The 18002-nt window shown below is 64.2% G+C and overlaps 3 protein-coding genes across 3 annotated transcripts in view; 2 read left to right on the top strand and 1 right to left on the bottom strand.

Moving 5' to 3' along the window:
• Positions 1-2584, top strand: part of RAB10 (RAB10, member RAS oncogene family) — a 13811-nt gene extending 11227 nt beyond the window's left edge. The window contains exons 3-4 of the mRNA XM_017839246.1: positions 318-554; positions 2147-2584. Coding sequence (XP_017694735.1) covers positions 318-554; positions 2147-2230 — 321 coding nt within the window. The 3' untranslated portion in view covers positions 2231-2584. The remainder of the gene's footprint in view (positions 1-317; positions 555-2146) is intronic.
• A 4877-nt stretch (positions 2585-7461) lies between these two features.
• On the top strand, positions 7462-15143 carry GAREM2 (GRB2 associated regulator of MAPK1 subtype 2). Its single transcript, XM_017839247.1, has 6 exons — positions 7462-7573; positions 9049-9189; positions 10697-10827; positions 11833-12942; positions 13531-13697; positions 13790-15143. The coding sequence occupies exons 1-6, from the start codon at positions 7462-7464 to the stop codon at positions 14646-14648; spliced, it is 2520 nt and encodes an 839-aa protein (XP_017694736.1). The 3' UTR covers positions 14649-15143.
• A 377-nt stretch (positions 15144-15520) lies between these two features.
• HADHA (hydroxyacyl-CoA dehydrogenase/3-ketoacyl-CoA thiolase/enoyl-CoA hydratase (trifunctional protein), alpha subunit) overlaps positions 15521-18002 on the bottom strand; it is a 22736-nt gene continuing 20254 nt past the window's right edge. Inside the window, 2 exon segments of the mRNA XM_017839248.1 lie at positions 15521-16034; positions 17734-17904. Of these exon segments, the coding sequence (XP_017694737.1) occupies positions 15889-16034; positions 17734-17904 (317 nt within the window). The 3' untranslated portion in view covers positions 15521-15888.

Raw genomic sequence — 18002 nt, 5'->3', positions numbered from 1 at the left:
AGGCCGTTCCCTCTCCTCCTGTCCCTTGTTCCCTGGGAGCAGAGCCTGACCCCCCCCCCGGCTCCCCCCTCCTGTCAGGGGGTTGTGGGGCAGGAAAAGGTCCCTCCTGATCCCTCTTTTCTCCAGGCTGAGCCCCCCCAGCTCCCTCAGCCCCTCCTGCTGCTCCAGCCCCTTCCCAGCTCCCTTCCCTTCCCTGCCCACGCTCCAGCCCCTCCCTGTGTCTCCTGTCTGAGGGTCCCAGAGCTGCCCCAGCACTGGAGGTGCCCCAGCAGTGCCAGCACAGGGAGGGCACTGCCCTGGCCCTGCTGCCCCAGCAGTGCTGGCACAGCCCCAGGGTCACTGGGATCAGGTTCCTGCTCAGTATTCCTGCTTTATCAGTGCTGCTGATCCCGAGGCAGTGGCAGCACCTCTGGAATGTCTCAGCTCACTCTCCTCCTTCTCTCTTTGCCCAGATTGCCAGGGAGCACGGTATTAGGTTTTTCGAAACTAGTGCAAAAGCAAATATAAACATTGAGAAGGCATTCCTCACGTTAGCAGAAGACATTCTTCGAAAGGTAGGTGCTCACAGCATTCCTTTGGAACAACATCCCCAAGTCTCACCTCCCCTTGCTTTTGATGTTCACCTGAGCCGGTTGCAGCGTCTGCCTTTGGTGTGCTGAGGCAAACGGGTCCCTGAAGGAGCAGTGTTGGCGTTCTGAAGCCTGTTTGATGTTTGGCTGTTGTGGGGGTGGTACCTGCAGGGGATAATCCACATCAAAGAGCCCAGGAACTGAGATTCCTCCTTGTTTGGCCCTTAAACTCGTGGTTGTGTCTCCTTGTCCTTGCAGTTCAGACATTCCCCCTGGCGAGGTGAGAACTGTCCTTGCCCTGCCACCATCTCTGTCAGCTGTCAATGCACAGCATTGTCCCAGAACTGCTGAGGGCCTGTTGGGAAGGGTTCAGGTGTGGGGGGAGCAGAGGGATGAGCTCTGTCACTCCCAGTGTTGTTCCCAGGGATCAGCTCCTGCCTTTCCCTGGAGGTTCTGTTGCACCAGTTCATCTGGGGGCTGGTTTCCCTTCCTGGAGTGGGCAGTGTCCCACAGAACCATGGAATCTTTGAGGTTGGAAAAGCCTCCTGAGAGCACAGAATCCAGCCATGCCCCAGCACTGCCAAGGCCACCACTGACCCACGTGGAAACTCTGTGGAGCTCAGGACACGTGGATTGGCCAACGCTGGCATTTGTGCTTCTGCTCCTGCTCGAGTGAACCCCATCCCGAGCCTCATCCCTGTCTCCCTCCTCCCTCCCACGGGAATGCTGCTGGCAGTGTCACCCCCTTGTCATTGCAGCTCTCAGTCGTTTCCTAATCAGTTTTTGACAAGCTCTGTGTGAGGGACTGGGTGAAAATCCCTGGCCTTTGGTAAAGAGGAGGTTGGGCTACAAATCACACCGACCCCTTGGACCTTAAATCTTCATTTCTGGCCTCTGTAATTGTCTGAACATCTGGGGGGTTCTTTTGCAAGGCTGTGACAGAGAGTTAAAAAAGGAATAGAGAGACTGAAGTGTGTGGAGTTCAGTTGAGGTTCGTTTCCAAGCAGCTGGAAGGAGATGTTGGTGTGGGATCAAACCCACTTGAGGGGTTTTTGCTCTGGTCCCACTGGGTTCCATCCTGTGATGTGGAGGAATCCGCGTGTCCTCTGCCTCGGGAGCTGCTGTCCTGAGGAGCAGGAAGCAGAGCTTGGAACAGCCCCTCTTTATCCATAAAAACTGTGGTTTTTGAAGGTCATTAGTTCACATAATTTGAGTTCAGCTCGTGTTGGTTGCAGGCTGGGATTTATTTACTCCGCCGAGTCCAGCGCCAGCTCCGAGCACAGGAACTAAAATAGTTCCAGTCGACTTTGGGGTGGTCCAAGTTCAAACACTGGGGGTTTTTTCCCAGTTGTTTATTTAAAACAAACCCAACAACAACAAAAAAACACCCTTAGATTGGTTTTCCGTGTCTGTGCTGGAGCGGGGGGAGGATCCCCTGCCTTTCTGTGGAGTCTTTGTGCGCGGTTCCTTCCCCGCTGATGTCAGTCCTCTGTCAGTCCTCTTCTCTGTCTCCAGCTCCCAGTGCTTCCCCCGGAATCTCCCGAGCCCTCTAACTGTTCTCACTTGTTTCCTTGCAGACCCCTGTAAAAGAGCCCAACAGTGAAAATGTAGATATCAGCAGTGGCGGTGGGGTGACGGGCTGGAAGAGCAAGTGCTGCTGAACCTTCTCCTCTCTCACCAATCGCCATCCACCGCCCCTTTTTTCTCGCTGCAAAACAAACCACTCTGCCCGTTTTTTAACCTTAAACCGATGTTTTGTTCCTCATCTTAACGAGCTCCTGCCTCTCCCCCTGGTTTTCCGGCTAGGACAGCTTTGCCTACTCCAGTTTTCTCAACCACATGTATAGGAAATCCATCTCCGTGACTTCATTTTTCCATCTTCCTGCTCAACTCACCACTACGTTTGGGTTGTATGATGGCCCCGTCCCTCCTGCCATTAAACCCCAGAGCAATCATACTCAACTCTTCTGCAAATTGTATAAGAATAAAAGTTAGAATTAACAATTGATTTTGTACAACAGTGGAATTTTCTGTCATGGATCATGTGCTTGAGTCCCCATGTTCTCTAAGACGCATCAGCAAGAGCCAGGAAAACACTCATTTTTCGCCTTGAGTCCATGAGTGGGGTTTCTTTGTCCTGTGCCTTATGTGGAAAAAGGAACTTTTATTTTCACTTTCTTTTCTTTTTTTTCTGGTGGAAGCATGTGCAGGAGACATCCCATCCCCCGTGCCATTGAGTCCCGACCTCTGTAGTGATTGCTTTCTGTACCCGTTGGTGTCATGCATCGAGGACAAAGGGTGGTGCAAAACAAAAAGCAGAACCCCTGTAACCTGCTGTGTCTCCTCTTGGCGATCCCGCCGCTCCCAACTCTCCCCGCTGCCATTTTCTTTTCTCACTTTGCCGCTCTTTCCTTTTTTTGGTTGTTTTATTTTTTTTTTTGGTTTTTTGGTTTTCTGTTGGTTGTTTTTTTTTTTTTTTTTGCCTGCATGCTGCTTCGAGATTTGCATTTCTTCATGGTGTGATGTGTTAACGAAAAGGATGGCAACGCGGAGTGTTTGCCAAAAAAACCTTTAATGCAAAGCACTGATTTAGCTCCCGAGGTAACGATGTGGAGATCCCGACTAACCCCTCTAGGCGTGTCCGTCATAGCGACCCCCCTCCCGCACAGCCCCGCGGGCCCCCCCTATGGAAGAGTTATTTGCATGCACTAGTTTCTCTGGAGGGTGATGTGGTTGTCTACTTTCTGTGTATGAATATAACATGCGACTCCCAGACTGACAGCAGTTAATTAATTAATTGACACGAGCTCCGAGGGTCTCTCCCCGTCAGCCGCTCCGAGGGGTTCGGGAGCCGAGCGAGGGGCCGAGCGGAACCGGATCGGAAAGAGAAAGAAAGAGAGGAAAAGAACCAAACCAGCCAGTCGGCAGATTAATTTATCACCTCCCTGCAAACGTTCCACTCCGCAGCGTCGGCGGCCGAGCAGGGCCAGCCCTGCCCTGCATCCCGACGCTCTGGGAGCTGATCCCGGCATGGACTGGCTGTTCCAGCTTGCCTTCCTGTGCTGCTGTCACCCGTGGCCGGGGGCTCCGTCCTGGCTGAAGGAGGGCTCAGTTCTGCCGGTCCCAGAGCCCGCGGGAGCCACCGCGTTCGATCCGCGTTCGATCCGTGTTCAATCCGTGTTCCATCGTGTTCAATCCCGCCTGGAGCCGGAGCTCCGGCCACGGACACGCCGAGGGTGGACACGCTGCTGCCTCCCCAGCTGCTGCCTCCCCAGCCCCGCCTGCTCCTCCCGGGACAAGCCCGTGCCTCCTGGTGCCCGCGGGGCCGGGACTGCCCGGTCGGCCCTGGCGGCACTCGGGTAACGCTGAGTGAATTTTAATGACGAAATGACGGTGTTTCAGTGGAACTCCTAGTTTGTTCGGAGCGGCTTCCCCGGAGCGACCCACCGAGGCGTCTCCTCCCCCCGTAGTAACTCACCGAGGTGTCTCCCTGCCCCTCTGTAGCTGGCATTTTGTCCCCGTGTGTGTTAACCCTTCCCAGGCGAGTGGCTGGCGGGGCCGGGCCGGGCGCTCAGCGTTGGGCAGAGCCCGGCCGCTTTTGGTTAAATCTGCACTTTCTAACGCGATCAAAAAGGGAAAAAAATGGCGAATATACATCAAGGGTTTTTTTGTATAATCCTTGTTTTAAACGTGAGCTTCTTACCTGCTTCCAGGGGCTCGGCTCCCTCCGTGTGACCCCTCTGTAGACGCCGCCGTGCCCAGTGCGAGCCCCAGGTGGAGCCCAGGCCACTCGCTGGTCCCGCCCCCGATCCCCTCCCCTGCCCGGTTAATAAACTGAAATCTTTCTATTTGGTCTATTTTCTGTTCCTGTCCAACCACGAGCTGTACCCGCGGGCGTGGGCTCGAGCAGCACGAGTCGGTGCCGGTGCTGAAAAGAGATAAAAACACCCCCCCCCCAAAAAAATAACGATGTTGGAGGAATTTGCGGTAATTCGATTTGTGCTGGTGTCTGAACTCCCTGCTGGTCCCAGCCTGCCTGGGAAGGCCCTGCTGGGCTCCTGGCCCTGCCCACGGGGGGCTCGGCGCTGCCTTCCTGCCACAAAAACCTGTCAAAACGATTCAATCGGGCCCGACAAACCAAACCTGAGCTTGGCTCTGTCCCACGAGTGTCACGGGCGTGGGGGCCGTGGTCACCGCGGCGCCTCGTGCCCTCGGACGGTGGAATAACAAAAACAGCATCAAGGTCTTGGATTAATTCCCATGCGACAATTTTTTACTTAATCTTTTAATATTTTTGCTACTCCACTCTGGCTTTTTATTTAAAACACATTCTTTTGTACCACTTACTGTATCAAATTGTATAAAAGATCACTGTCCCATTCTTGGTCGTACCAAGAGCAAATAAAAGCTTTTATAAACTTGCAGTGGTGACTTCCTGGGCCCCCTTAAATTCCCCTGGCTGCCCCTGGAGGAGGTGGGATGATTCCTCCCCCCTCCCGAACCTTCTGGAGTGGTCTGGCTGGAGGTAGAGCTGCTCCCCCTGCCTTTCCCAAAGCTGCAGGGGGTGTTCTCCGAGGGCAGGATGGTGGGAAGTGCAGTGGTGTGTCCGACACCGCCACATCCCCACCTGGAGCCCCCGTGGGTGGGGGACACCCGGCTCTCGGGGCTGTGAGGCCTCCACTGGGGTCTCCAGGGGGACAGGACCTTTGCCAACATTTCCAGGGAAAGTAGCTGTTCCAGCCCGTCCCTCTGCACCCCCGTTGGTCCCACAGGTGGGAAGCACGGGAGGGCTCTCCAGGATCCCCCAGTGCCATTCCAGCACTCGCAGCCCAGCCCGTGTCCCTCCCTCCCTGTCCTTACCGTCCCCTCTCCGACAGCCCCCGGGACTGGGGGTGTCCCTGGGTCTCCTGCAGCCTTTGGGGGGCCGGGGGTGTCACTGCCCTGCAAAACCCAGCAGGGGCCCGCCCTTGTGGTGGCAGAAACGTTTCTGCTGCTGCCCTTCTGCTGCCATGGTGTCTCTGTTCCCAGGGTGTCCCTGTTCCCTCGGTGTCCCTGTTCCCATGGTGTCCCTTCTTCCACGGTGTCCTATAAACCACGGTGTCCCCGCTGCCACGGTGCCCAGGCTGCCCCAGTGTTCCCGCTGCCATGGTGTCCCTGTTCCCGTGGTGTCCCTATTCCCATGGTGTCCCTGTTCCCATGGTGCCGGTATCCGGGAGAGGCCGGTTTTGTGCTGCTGGTGGGAATAAAGCTGTGAGTGTGTCACAGCCCCGGCAGCCCCAGGGTCCTCTCGCGGGGGGGACGGGGCCGTGGGGAGCAGCTCAGCGATCCCAAATCCCCCTCGATCCCAGGGGTGGGAAGGGGAGTCCCTCCGGCTCGGGGCGGGGGGCTCAGGGGTGAGAACCCTGCGGAGCCATCGCTGTGAACGGGGGGATTCTGTGTGAGGGGCTCCCAGGGGGGCTCGGGAAGGGGGGACCCGGCGGGGACCTTCCCCCACGGGCTCCCACTGTCCTGCTTGTCCTTGTCATCCCTGTCAGTGAGCCTTGAGTTTTCCCCATTATCCTCCTGCTGCTGTATCCTCCCTGCTCCATCCCTGCCCCTGTTCCCTCCCTGTCCCTGCTCCTTCCCTGTAGCTGCTCCGTCCCCTTCCCCGCCCCTTCCCCATCCCTGCTCCATCCTCGTTCCTGCCCCTTCTCTGTTCCTGCTTCATCCCTGTCTCTGTTCCATCCCTGTTCCATCCAATCCCTGCCCCACCCGCTCCGGCAGCTGCCCCCGTGCTTGGCCTGGGGGTGCCTGGGGGGAGTCCGTGGGGTGTCAGGGGACAGCACACGGTGACGTGTCCCCAGGGATGGGCACTGGCCCCGCGGGCACTTTCTGCTTCCTCCCCTCCTTCATCCTCCTCATCCCTGTCTCCAGCTGCGCGGGGCTGTGGGGATACAGCCAGCAAAGGCGGGGGGGGGACACGACACCTCAGAGCTCGACCGGGGCTTCTCAGCCCCCCCCGGCTGGGAGTGAGCGCGGCCCCAGCGCGAGGGGCGCGGGGACCCCCCGGCTCGGGTGTCCCCAGCTCGGGGTGGCCGCGAGTCCCCACCTGCAGGGTCCCTGCTCGGTGTGACGTCCCCGCCGGGGGTCCCCGTGCCGGAGTTGTCCCTGCCGGGGGTCCCCGTGCCGGAGCTGTCCCTGCCGGGGGGGTTCCCGTGACGGCGATGCCCCTGTCGGGGGTCCCCCTGACTGAGGTGTCCCTGCCGGGGTCCCCCCTCTCCCCGTGCCGGTGTCATTCTCTGTGTGTGAGCGCTGGGTCGGGGGTCCCAGACGGGAGGTCGGGGTGTGGGGCGGCATCGGGGTCCCCCGCCTGTCCCCCTCTGGTCCCTCTGTGCCCCCCGGGCCCGCAGCCCCCCCTTGGATCTCCCCCGGCAGCTCCCGGAGGCTCCGCTCCCCCGGCAGCGGGACGGGGCGGCATCGGGGGGGTCCGGGGCGCCCCTCGCCCCCTTCCCTCGGCGTCAGAGGGAGCCGAACCCCCGGGACGCCGGAGGGAGCCGGGGCTGAGCCCCCCCGGGACGCGGGCGGAGCCTCCCCCCGCGGGGCAGCGCGTCCCTCCCAGGGCACCCCCGGAGCGGCCCCGCCGGAGGATGCCCGGCCCGGGGGGGGGATGCCCGGCCTGGAGGGGGATGCCCGGCCCGGAGGGGTCCCGCCGGGGGTCCCCGCCCGCCGCCGCCTCCCCCCGCCCCCGCCGGGGGGGTCCCGCCTGCCGGGGCGGGCGGGCAGGAGGGGCCGGGGGCGGGCGGGGGGCGGCTCCTCCTGCCCCGCTCCCGCCGCCCCCCGCCCCCGGCCCCGGCCCCGGCCCGGCGGCGGCGGCGATGGAGCCCGGCCCGGGGCCGGCCTGAGCCGCGATGCGATGGAGAAGCTGGCGGCGGGGCTGGCCCGGCTCCGCTGGAGCCCCGCGGCGCTGCCCCTCGACGCCATCGTGAGCCAGTGCCGCCTGCCCACCCTCGTCTGCCTCGGGCAGGGTGAGCCGGGCGGGGGAGCGCGCCGGGGGGATGAAGGCTGCAGGGACGAGGAGGAGGAGGAGGGAGGGAGGGAGGGAGGTTGGAGTGGTGGGGAGGAGAAGGGGGGTGGGAGGAAGGCTGTGGAGGGACCGGGAGGAGGGAGAGAGGGAGGACAGAGGGACAGAGAGAGGGAGGCTGGAGTGATGAGGAGGAGGGAGGAAGGATGGAGTGATGAGGAGGAGGGAGGGGTGGAAGGCGGAGGGATGGGGAGGAGGGAGGGAGGAAGGCTGGAGAGTGAGGAGGAGGAGGGAGGGAGTGAGGCTGGAGTGATGGGGAAGAGGGAGAGACGAAGGATGGAGGGACCAAGAGGAGGGAGGGAGGGAGGCTGGAGGGACGAAGAGGAGAGAGGGACTGGAGTGATGATGAGGAAGGAGGAGTGGAGGGCAGAGGGATGGGGAGGAGGGAGGAAGGCTTGAGAATGAGGAGGAGGAGGAAGGAAGGCTTGGAGGGGGAGATGGAGGGTGGAGGGACAAGGGGGAAGACAGGAAAGATGGAGAGGTGAGGAGGAGGAATGAAGACCGGAGAGGTGAGGAAGAGGAGGGAGGAAGGCTAGAGGAATGGAGAGGAGAGAGAAAGGGTAGATGGAGGCTAGAGGGATGAGGAAGAGGAGGGAGGAAAGCTGGAGGGATGAGGAGGAAGGAGAGGGGAAGGCTGGAAGGAGGCTGGAGAATGAGAAAGGAGGAAGACTGGAAGGACCAGGAGAAGGAAGGGAGTCTGATGTGAGGAGGAGGAGGGAGGGAGGAAGGCCGGGGGGGGGCACGTGAGACGTGCCCAAGCTGCTATCCCGGGTCCAGGGCTGGTCGGATCCCCCTGGGCCGGGGGGGGGGGTTGAGGCCGAGGGCTGCCCCTCACGGGGGTCCCCGCGCTCCTGCCCGGCGGGGGTGAGGGGGGTGGGGTGGGGCAGCCCCTCTGGGGGCTCACCCCCTCACCCCTCACCCCCCATGAGCCCAGCGCTGGTCCCCCTTGTCACCCTTCCCCGGTGACACTCTGGAGCTGCTGGCACGGGCTGGCACCCCCCGTGTCCCCTCCCCACCCTCCGCGGGACACGGCCTGGCTGGGGGGGTCCCGGCTGTGCCCCCCTGCCCGGGCGGGGTGTGTGTGTGGGGTTCGGGGAGCGGGGGGCGCAGGGTCAGTGTCCGTGGCAGTGTCCCCTCGGGAGCGGGGCCCACCCGGGCACGGGGGGTGCCGGGGGCCCTGGGGGGGTGTCGGGGTGCCGCGAGGAGGGTGCGGGGGGGGGCCCGCGCCGGCCCCGGCTCAATAAACTTCTTGTTTGCGGCGGCTGCAGCTTTTCAGGGGGGACAAAGAAATTGTTTCCCGGGCAACTGGCGGCTCTTGGCAGCGGCACCTGCTCATCCCGCGCTCCGTCCCCTCCGTCCGGCGGCGCCCGGGGGGGCAGGGGGGGTCCCGGGGGTGGTGACAGCCCTGTCCCCCCGCAGGGGAGCGCGTGGAGGGGGTGACGGCCCAGGACGTGCTGCTGGTCCACTCGTGCCGGCAGTGGACCACGGTGACGGCGCACAGCCTGGAGGAGGGACACTACGTCATCGGCCCCAAAATCGACATCCCGCTCCAGTACCCAGGTGGGGCCGGCTGGGCACGGCAGGAACGGTGTCCCGGGGCAGCGGGGCCGGGCCCGGCCCCTCCGCCCGCGGCCGCTGCGCTGGGGCTGCTCCAGGAGCTGCGCTGGTCTGGGGGGCTGCAAACCCCCCACCCTGCCCCGCCGGGGCTGCACAGGGGGCTGCCAGGGACAGGGACAAGGGTGGGATGGGATGGGATGGGATGGGATGGGATGGGATGGGATGGGATGGGATGCAGGCAGGGGCAGGGATGGGGTAGGATGGTATAGAGTTGGGAACGGGAGAGAAGTGAGGATGGGATGGGACAGGAGGCAGGGATGAGCTGGGATGGGGAATGGATGGGGCAGGGACGGTGATGAGGATGGGATGGGATGGGATGGGCTGAGGAGGAGCTGGGACTGGGAGGAGGATGAGGACGGTGGTGCGGAGGAGGATGGGGCCGGGATGAGGACACAGACGGGCTGGGATGAGGATGGGAAGGGGCTGGGGCGAGGATGGGAAGGGGCTGGGGTGAGGACACAGACGGGCTGGGATGAGGATGGGAAGGGGCTGGGGCGAGGATGGGAAGGGGCTGGGGCCGGCAGTGCAGACGGAGGTGCTGAGCTGCCGGCGGCCGCCGCAGCCAGAGCCTTAACGAGCCCTGTAAGTGGTGCCCGGCGGTAATGAGTCCTGCTGATAAATAAATGATGGGCAGTGGAGCGGGGGAGGGGTTAATCACCGGGCCCGGGGGACGAGCAGGGGAGGGCCGGGCGCTGTGTTAACAACCTTCGGGGGCTCGGCCGAGCCGCCGGCACGAGGGGCTGCCCCCGCTCCAGCCCCGGCGCCCGCGTGTGCCCCCGGGGCGGGCGAGGGGCCGCCGTGCCCGGCTCCCCCCGGCGAGGGGCTGCGGCCGCGCCTGGCGCGGGCAGGGGGGGATTAATATTCCCCTCAGGTCCGTCCCCGCCAGCCGATGCCGCCGGCGGCACTTTCGCCGCGGCCGCAGCTCCCCCCGCGCCCGCTCCTGCCTCTCCCTCCCGCTGCCGAGCCCCCGGGCCCCCTCCCAGGTCCCCCTCCCAGGTCCCCTCCCAGGTCTCCTCCCCGGGGGCTCTCCCACCCGAGGCGTGGGGCAGAGCAGGGGCTGGTTTTTGGGGTTTTTCGGGGGTAATGGGCACCCCTTGCAATTTTGGCCGCTCTGTGTGAGTCCCTCCATTCACAGGGATGCTTTTGGGGGGCTCTGCAGCTCTCGGGGGGTGATGAGTGGCATTGCCAAGACACCCCGTGTGCCCCCCTCGGGTGCCGCTGTGGGGGTTGCAGGGACTGGGGGTTCTCTGGGGTCCCCCTGCAGCACCTGGACACCGGTGAAGCCCATGGAAATGTCCCCAGATGTGTGGTGGGGACCCCAGGCCGTCCTCGGGGGTGGCTGCCCCCCCGAGAGGGGCTGTGCTGGCCCGAGGGGGGTGACTGCAGGTCCCCAGGACAAGTGCTGGAGCCGGGCTCCTCTCACCTCCGTGGGATTGGGGGTCCCCCGCAGGGAAGTTCAAGCTGCTGGACCAGGACCGGGACATCCGTGAGCCCGTGCAGTACTTCAACAGCGTGGAGGAGGTGGCCAGCACCTTCCCAGACCGCATCTTCGTCATGGAGGCCATCACCTTCAGCGTCAAGGTCTGTGGGGACAGCGGGGCACAGGGCTGGGGCAGCAGGGCACACTGCAGGGGCAGCAGGGGACACTGCAGGGGCAGCAGGGGACACTGCAGGGAGAGCAGGGGACACTGCAGGGACAGCAGGGACTGGTGGTGGGAACTCAGGGGACACTGGGGACAGTCGGGAGGGGAGGGGAATGTCGGGAGGGGGGGTGAGGCAGCAGGGGTCGGTGGTGGGACATCAGGAGATGATAGTGGGACATCAGGAGAGGATGGTGGGACATCAGGAGAGGACGGTGGGACAGCAGGGAATGGTGGTGGGATGTCAGGGCACGTGGTGGGACTTTGTGTGTCACTGGTGGGTTGTCAGGAGAGAACAGTGGGACGGCAGGGAGTGGTGGTGGGTCATGACGAGCTTGTGGTGGGACATCAAGAGGTGGCAGTGGGACATCAGGAGTAGGTTGTGGGACAGTGGGGGCAGTGGTGGGACATCAGGGCAGGCTGGTGGAAATAAGAGGAGTGTGGGGGAAAGAAGAGCTCAGTGGTGGAACATCAAGAGAGGATGGTGGGACGTCAGGGGATGGTGGTGGGATGTCAGGGGGTGTGGTGGGACTCTGTGGGTCACTGATGGGGTGTCAGGAGAGAACAATAGGACAGCAGGGTACATTACAGGGTAATTGTGGGATGTCAGGGGTAGGTTGCAGGACAACAGGGATGGTGGTGGGACATTACAGCATGGTGGTGGGATGTCAGGGATGGTGGTGGGACATTACAGGATAGTAGTGGGACATTACACGATAGTGGTGGGACGTCAGGGGTGGTGGTGGGACATTACAGGATAGTGGTGGGACATCAAGGATGGTGGTGGGACATTACAGGGTAGTGGTGGGATGCCAGGGATGGTGGTGGGACATTACAGGGTAGTGGTGGGACATCAGGGGTGGTGGTGGGACATCAGGGGTGGTGGTGGGATGCCGGGGGCCCTGGCAGAGCAGGAGTCTCTCTCACGTCGGGCTGCCCCGGGCAGGTGGTGTCGGGGGAGTTCAGCGAGGACAGCGAGGTTTACAACTTCACGCTGAACGCGGGGGACGAGCTGACGCTGATGGGGCAGGCGGAGATCCTCTGCGCCAAGACCGTGAAGGAGAAGTCGCGCTTCAACACCCTCCTGCGCAAGCTGGGCAAGGCGGCGCCGGCGGCGGGGGCGCGGCAGGTGAAGGGCAAGATGCCGTGTCTGATCTGCATGAACCACCGCACCAACGAGAGCCTGAGCCTGCCCTTCCAGTGCAAGGGCCGCTTCAGCACGCGCAGCCCGCTGGAGCTGCGGCTGCAGGAGGGCGAGCACACCATCCGCAGCATCATCGAGAAGGTGCGGCTGCCCGTGAACGTGGCCGTGCCGAGCCGGCCCGCCCGCAACCCCTACGACCTGCACGCCATCCGCGAGGGGCACTGCTACAAGCTGGTCAGCATCATCTCCAAGACGGTGGTGCTGTGCTGCATCCTGCGCCGCGACGAGCTGGTGCCCTTCCACTTCCTGCTGCTGACCGACATGCCCCGCTTCCAGCTGCCCGAGGGGCTGCTGGCCGGGGACCCGCAGCTGGAGAAGCTGCTGCGGGACAGCGCCGCGTATTGCCAGGACCGCTTCAACCCCGACGAGTACTCGCGGGCCGTGCGGGAGGCCAAGCCGGACTTGCTGGAGGAATGTGCCAGCCCGCGGCGCCTGCGGCTCTGCCTGCCCGCCTGCGCCCGCGACGAGCTCAGCCAGCCCCTCCAGCGCCTCTCCCTCTGTGCCTGCGGCTCCCGGGAGCCCCCCCGGGAGCCCCTCGCCCGCTGCCACGGACCGCGGGGCCTCGGCGGGGCCGCCCCCCGCCCGCCGCTGCCCGACTTCCCCGACCCCGACCGCGAGTACATGACGCCCGACTGGGCCGAGCCCGAGTTCAGGACTCAGGAGCCGCTGGAGATCCCCTACGAGGAGCTCTGGAGCAATCCCGGCCCGGAGGGTTGCTGCGAGCTGGGCGGCACCGGCGGCCGGCCGGACCTGGTGTCCTTCGGGGCCGTCCCCGCGCTGGGCTCCGCGCACCGCCCCGGGGACGAGCCCCGCGGGGACACCCCGCCCCCGGTGCCACCCAAATCGGAGGCGGTAAGAGCCGCGGCCCTGTCCCCAGGGGTGGGGAATGACAGCCCTGGGGGTCCCTCGGCCAGCCCCCAGCTCACGGCTCGGGGACCCCCACGGCACAACCACAGTCCCACGGCAGGGCCAGCCCGACCCCCTGCCCGGGCTCTGGGCTCCGAGCCCTGTCCCCTGGTCTGGGGGTCCCTCCCCAGCTCTGCTTGGTCACCCAAATCCTCTTCGGTCCCGGGCTCCCCAGGGCTCCCCATCGCCACGGGGCACCCGAATCCTCAGGGACACCCTTGTGCCACGGGGTCCCCGCTCCCCAGGGCTCTGCACCATGGGGGGACCTGAAGCTCTTGGGCTTCCCAGCACCGCGGGGCACCCGAATCCTCTGGTCTTCCCTGCACAACACAGTACCCAAAATTTCAGGCTCCCCTTCACCACGGAGTACCCACATTTCTGGGGGCTTCCCTCGCCGGGCAGCGCACGGGTCCCAGACCTCCCCGCTGGCACCCAGAGCTTCACGGCTCCACCAGGGCCGGCTGCCCCCGAGCCCCCCCATCACCCTGCAGCCGCGGTGCCCGGGGGTCTGACGGCGCTCGCCCCCGTTTGCAGGTGAAGGAGGAGTGCCGGCTGCTGAACGCGCCCCCCGTGCCGCCCCGGGGCACCCGCGCCCCGGGCCCCTGCAGCCCCCCGGCCCCGCTGCGCTGCCCGAAGCTGGCAGCGCCCGCGGCCTCGCCCAGCCCCAGCCTCTCCTACTACTCCTCGGGGCTCCACGACGGGTGAGTGGCTCCGGGGACGTGGCGGTGCCGGGGCGGGGGTGGGGGGTCCCCGGTGGGGACGGGGCGACGGTGACGCTCCCCTTCCCCGGCAGGTCGGCCCCGCGGAGCGGCAGCGGTTCACCCTCGCCCGACGCCTACTCCCTGTACTGCTACCCCTGCACCTGGGGCGACTGCAAGGCCGGGGAGCCCCCCGGGCGCCCGCTGCCCCCCGCCGCGGCCCAGCCGCCGCCCGGCTCCTGGTCCGAGCCCTGGGCATACGCCGAGCCGGGCGCCGGGGCGGGCAGCGCCTGCTCGACGCCGCTGCCGGGGGCCGACCCGCCCCTGAAGCCCTTCCGCAGCTGCCCCCGCCTCAAGCCCCCGCACCCCCAAAAGCGCTTTGCCCCCTTCGGGGCCCTCAACCCCTTCGCCGGCCCGGCCGAGTGGCCGGAGAGCCCCGAGTGGTCCAAAGCACCTTCGGCCCCGGCCGCCCCCCCCTCCTCCTCCTCGCCGGAGCCCTTCGCCCCCCTCGAGGAGCCGGCGGCCCCTCCCCGGCCCCCCAAGGGTTTGGACGGGGACGGCATCGTCATCCGGGGCGCGTCCCCGCTGTCCCCCGCCGTCCTGCGCGGGGCCGAGGGCGTGGCCCGCCTGTACCTGGCCCAGGGGGTCATCGAGGTGCCGCCGGCGGCGCGGGGGGACGGGGGGGCCTCGGCGGCCGCCCCCCGGCCCGGCGGGGACGGCCCGGTCTGGCTGCCCCCCGCCGACCTGTCGGCCCTGTCGCTGGAGGAGGTGTCCAAGTGCCTGCGCTTCATCGGCCTCTCCGAGGACGTCGTGAGCTTCTTCGCCCGCGAGCGCATCGACGGCAGCATCTTCGTGCAGCTCAGCGAGGAGATCCTGGCCGACGACTTCCGCCTCACCAAGCTCCAGGTGAAGAAGATCATGCAGTTCATCAAGGGCTGGCGCCCCAAGATCTAACCCCGCGCTGGGGACCCCCTGCCCCGGGAGGTCCCCGAGGCGCCTGGACCTCGCCCCGTTCCCGTCCCGGGGGTTCTCCTCCCCCCGGCAGCTCGGCCCCATTGCCCAGCCCTCCCCCCTTCCCATTTTAACACTGGACAGTAATTTTGGCCCCAACGGGCTGGAAAACACTGGATTTTGCGTTGACTGGTTTAACTTAATCCTTGTGGATTAGCACAATAAATGTACGGAGTAACGAGCTGCCGGAGAAGGCCCTTGCTCGGGGAAGAGGGAAAGGGGGCACAGGTGGGGAGGGAGGCTCTGGGGGTCTCTCCCATCCTTGCAGACCCTTCCCACCTGGGAAGGGACTCGTGCCCCTTTCAAGGGAAGGTGTTACTCGTGGAGCTGTTTTGTCCCCGGGGCTTTGAGAAACAAGCAGAGAGGCGACAGAGCAGCATCTCCGGGGCCCAGCCCTGCCCCGGCGCAGGAGAACGGCTGGAAGCTGGAAAGGAAGCCAGGGATGGAAGGGGGGGGGTGGGCCAGTGACAGGTGCCCAGAGATTTAAAACCTTTTAGTTTAACTTGAGCTCTCCCCACGGGGGACCCTTCTGGCCTTTGGCTGCTTGATCTGCAATTACAGGCGGGTCCATCTGCCGGGATCGCCCGCGGCAGCACTCGGGGCCAGACGGAGCCAGAGGCTCCTCACAGCCCCCAAGTGATGGCAGAGGTGACAGAGCTGCCACCCTGCTCTGCTGCCAACCAGCCCCTCCGACAGCCCCTCTGTGAGCCCTGCAGCCCCTCCATGGGAGGGGAACCCAGGGCAGTGCCTGGATGCTTTTATTCCCGACTCTTCTCCCTCGGTGCTGCCCAGGGAGACGGGAGGAGAACCAGGCATGGAGTCCAAACCCAGGAGACGGGGCTTTATTTTGGTAGATGTCTATGGAAAGGCAAGGCCTCGGCTCCAGCCACGTGCTGGATGCTACTGGCCAGACTGGGAGCTCTGGAGGCCGCAGCGTGGAGGCGAAGGCAGCAGAAATCCCCTCTCCAGCACGGAGAGGCTGGCCCAGGCTGGCACGGGACGGAGGTGCCCAACACACAGTGGCTGATAAGGCACTTGAAATGACTACAAGCCATGAGGCAGCCTGGTGCCCCCCTCCCTCCTCCCCTTCCTCCCCCGGGGCTTTGGAGATTAACCTATGGACAATGGGGTGTCGGGAGCGCTGGGGCGGCCCCGGGGAGCTGTGGGCGCGTCACCGGGTCCCTCACTGGTGGAATTTCTTGCTGGGGCTGTTGGCGTGGTCCAGCAGCAGCTGGCACGGCGTGAACTGGCTGCCATAGACGGCCTCGTACTTGTGCAGCTTGTCCACCAGCTGCCAGGCTCCATAGGAGTCGGCAAACCTGAAGGGACCTGCGGGCACAGGGACACGGCGCTGGCATGGGAGGGACGGGCACCAAGGGGGTGACAGACCCCCAAGTCTCTTGTCAGGGTAACCCAGGGCCCTGCTCGCTGCCCACTGGCACTGGGCAGAGGCTGACCCCGCAAGCTGGGACGTGGATAATCACAGAATCGTGGGATGGTTCTGGAAAGGGACCTTAGAGCTCCTCTCATTCCAACCCCTTGCCATGGCCAGGGACACCTTCCACTAAGCCTGTCCAACCTGGCCTTGGACACTTCCAGGGATCCAGGGGCAGCCACAGCTTCTCTGGGCAACTGGGCCAGGGCCTCCCCACCCTCCCAGCCAAGAATTCCTTCCCAATATCCCATCTAACCCTGCCCTCTGAAAGTCTGAACCCATTCCCCCTTGTCCTGCCACCCCATGCTCTCGTAGGAAGTCCCTTGGGGCTGCTCCCACAGCCTGAGCTTGGCTCAAGGAGGGAAAGCACCAGGCCTGTGGCAGAAGCACCACCTCGTGCCCAAGAGCCCGTGGTGGCCTCCAGCTGTGACCCAACCCCCAGCTCGTGCCTCACCCACGGCCCAGGCCACAGCCATGGCCACCCAGCCAGGTCACAGCTGGGTCCCAGGGAACTTGGTCCGTGGTCCTTGCTGGGCCCAGCAAGTCCCTTGGCTGGAAAAGCACGGCTGAGGTTACCAGCTCTGCTGTTATCAGTGAGGGCAGCAGGCAAAGGTGGGTCCTTGGGCTCCAACACAACCCCTGCCCACCCAGGCAAGTGGCAGTGGCAGGAGACAAGAGTCAAAGAATTATTTAGGTCGGAAAAGCCCTCTAAGGCATTGAGTCCAACCATCCCCCAGCACTGCCAAGGCCACCCCTGACCCATGTCCCCAAGTGCCACATCCATGAGGCTTTTAAATCCCTGCAGGGACGGGGACTCCACCCCTGCCCTGGGCAACCCGTTCGTTCGAGGGCTGGATAACAATTTCCAGGAAGACGTTTCCCCTAATATCCAACCTAAACCTCTCCTGCTGCAACTTGAGGCTGTTTCCTTAAGGCTGCAGCTCAAACCTGGCCTTAACTCCTGCCCTGCCACACGGCCACAGCCCAGGGTGAAGCAGGTCCAAGGAAGTGATTCTTCCCCTGGACTCAGCACTGATGAGGCCACCCCTGGAGTGCTGTGTCCAGTTCTGGGCCCCTCAGCTCAGGAAGGACATGGAGGGGCTGGAGCAGGTCCAGGGAAGAGCAACAAGGCTGGGGAAGGGACTCAAGCACAAGTCCTATGAGGAGAGGCTGAGGGAGCTGGGGCTGTTCAGCCTGGAGAAGAGGAGGCTCAGGGGAGACCTCCTCACTCTCTGTAACTCCCTGATAGGAGGGTGTAGCCAGGTGGGGGTTGGTCTCTTTTTCCAGGCAACTCTCAGCAAGACAAGAGGGCTGGGTCTTCAGCTGTGCCAGGGGAGGGTTAGGTTGGACATCAGAAGATGTCCAACATCTTTACAGAGAGGGTGGTCAGACATTGGAATGGGCTGCCCAGGGAAGTGGTGGATTCTCCATCCCTGGAGATTTTTAAAAAGAGACTGGATGTGGCATCAGTGCCATGGCCTAGTAACCGCAGCGGGGTTGGATCAAGGGTTGGACTTGATGATCTCGGAGGTCCCTTCCAACCCAGCTGATTCTATGATTCTATGATTCTGGAGCCAAGCCCATGGCACTCACCTCCCAGGCAGGGCGGGAAGCCCAGGCCGAAGACGGCGCCGATGTCCCCCTCGATGGGGTTGCTGAGGATGCCCTCCTGCAGGATAGAAGGGGAAGTGATGGGATGTAGGGGTGAGGTCCTGGACAGCCAGCGTGGGGCAGAGAGCTCTCACTGCAGAGAGCTCCCACAGGCTGTGGGACTGCAGCAGGAGCCAGGGGCAGGCTGGGGACAACCACGACCCCAGGGCTGGTCACCCCCCTCCCCTCCTGCCCACAGCCAGGCTGGGCCC

This window comes from Lepidothrix coronata, unplaced genomic scaffold (assembly GCF_001604755.1).
Source record: "Lepidothrix coronata isolate B3197 unplaced genomic scaffold, Lepidothrix_coronata-1.0 Scaffold391, whole genome shotgun sequence".
NCBI classification, from domain to species: Eukaryota; Metazoa; Chordata; class Aves; order Passeriformes; family Pipridae; genus Lepidothrix; species Lepidothrix coronata.
Note: the sequence above shows the minus strand (reverse complement) of the source record. Positions and strands in the feature narration are given on the sequence as shown.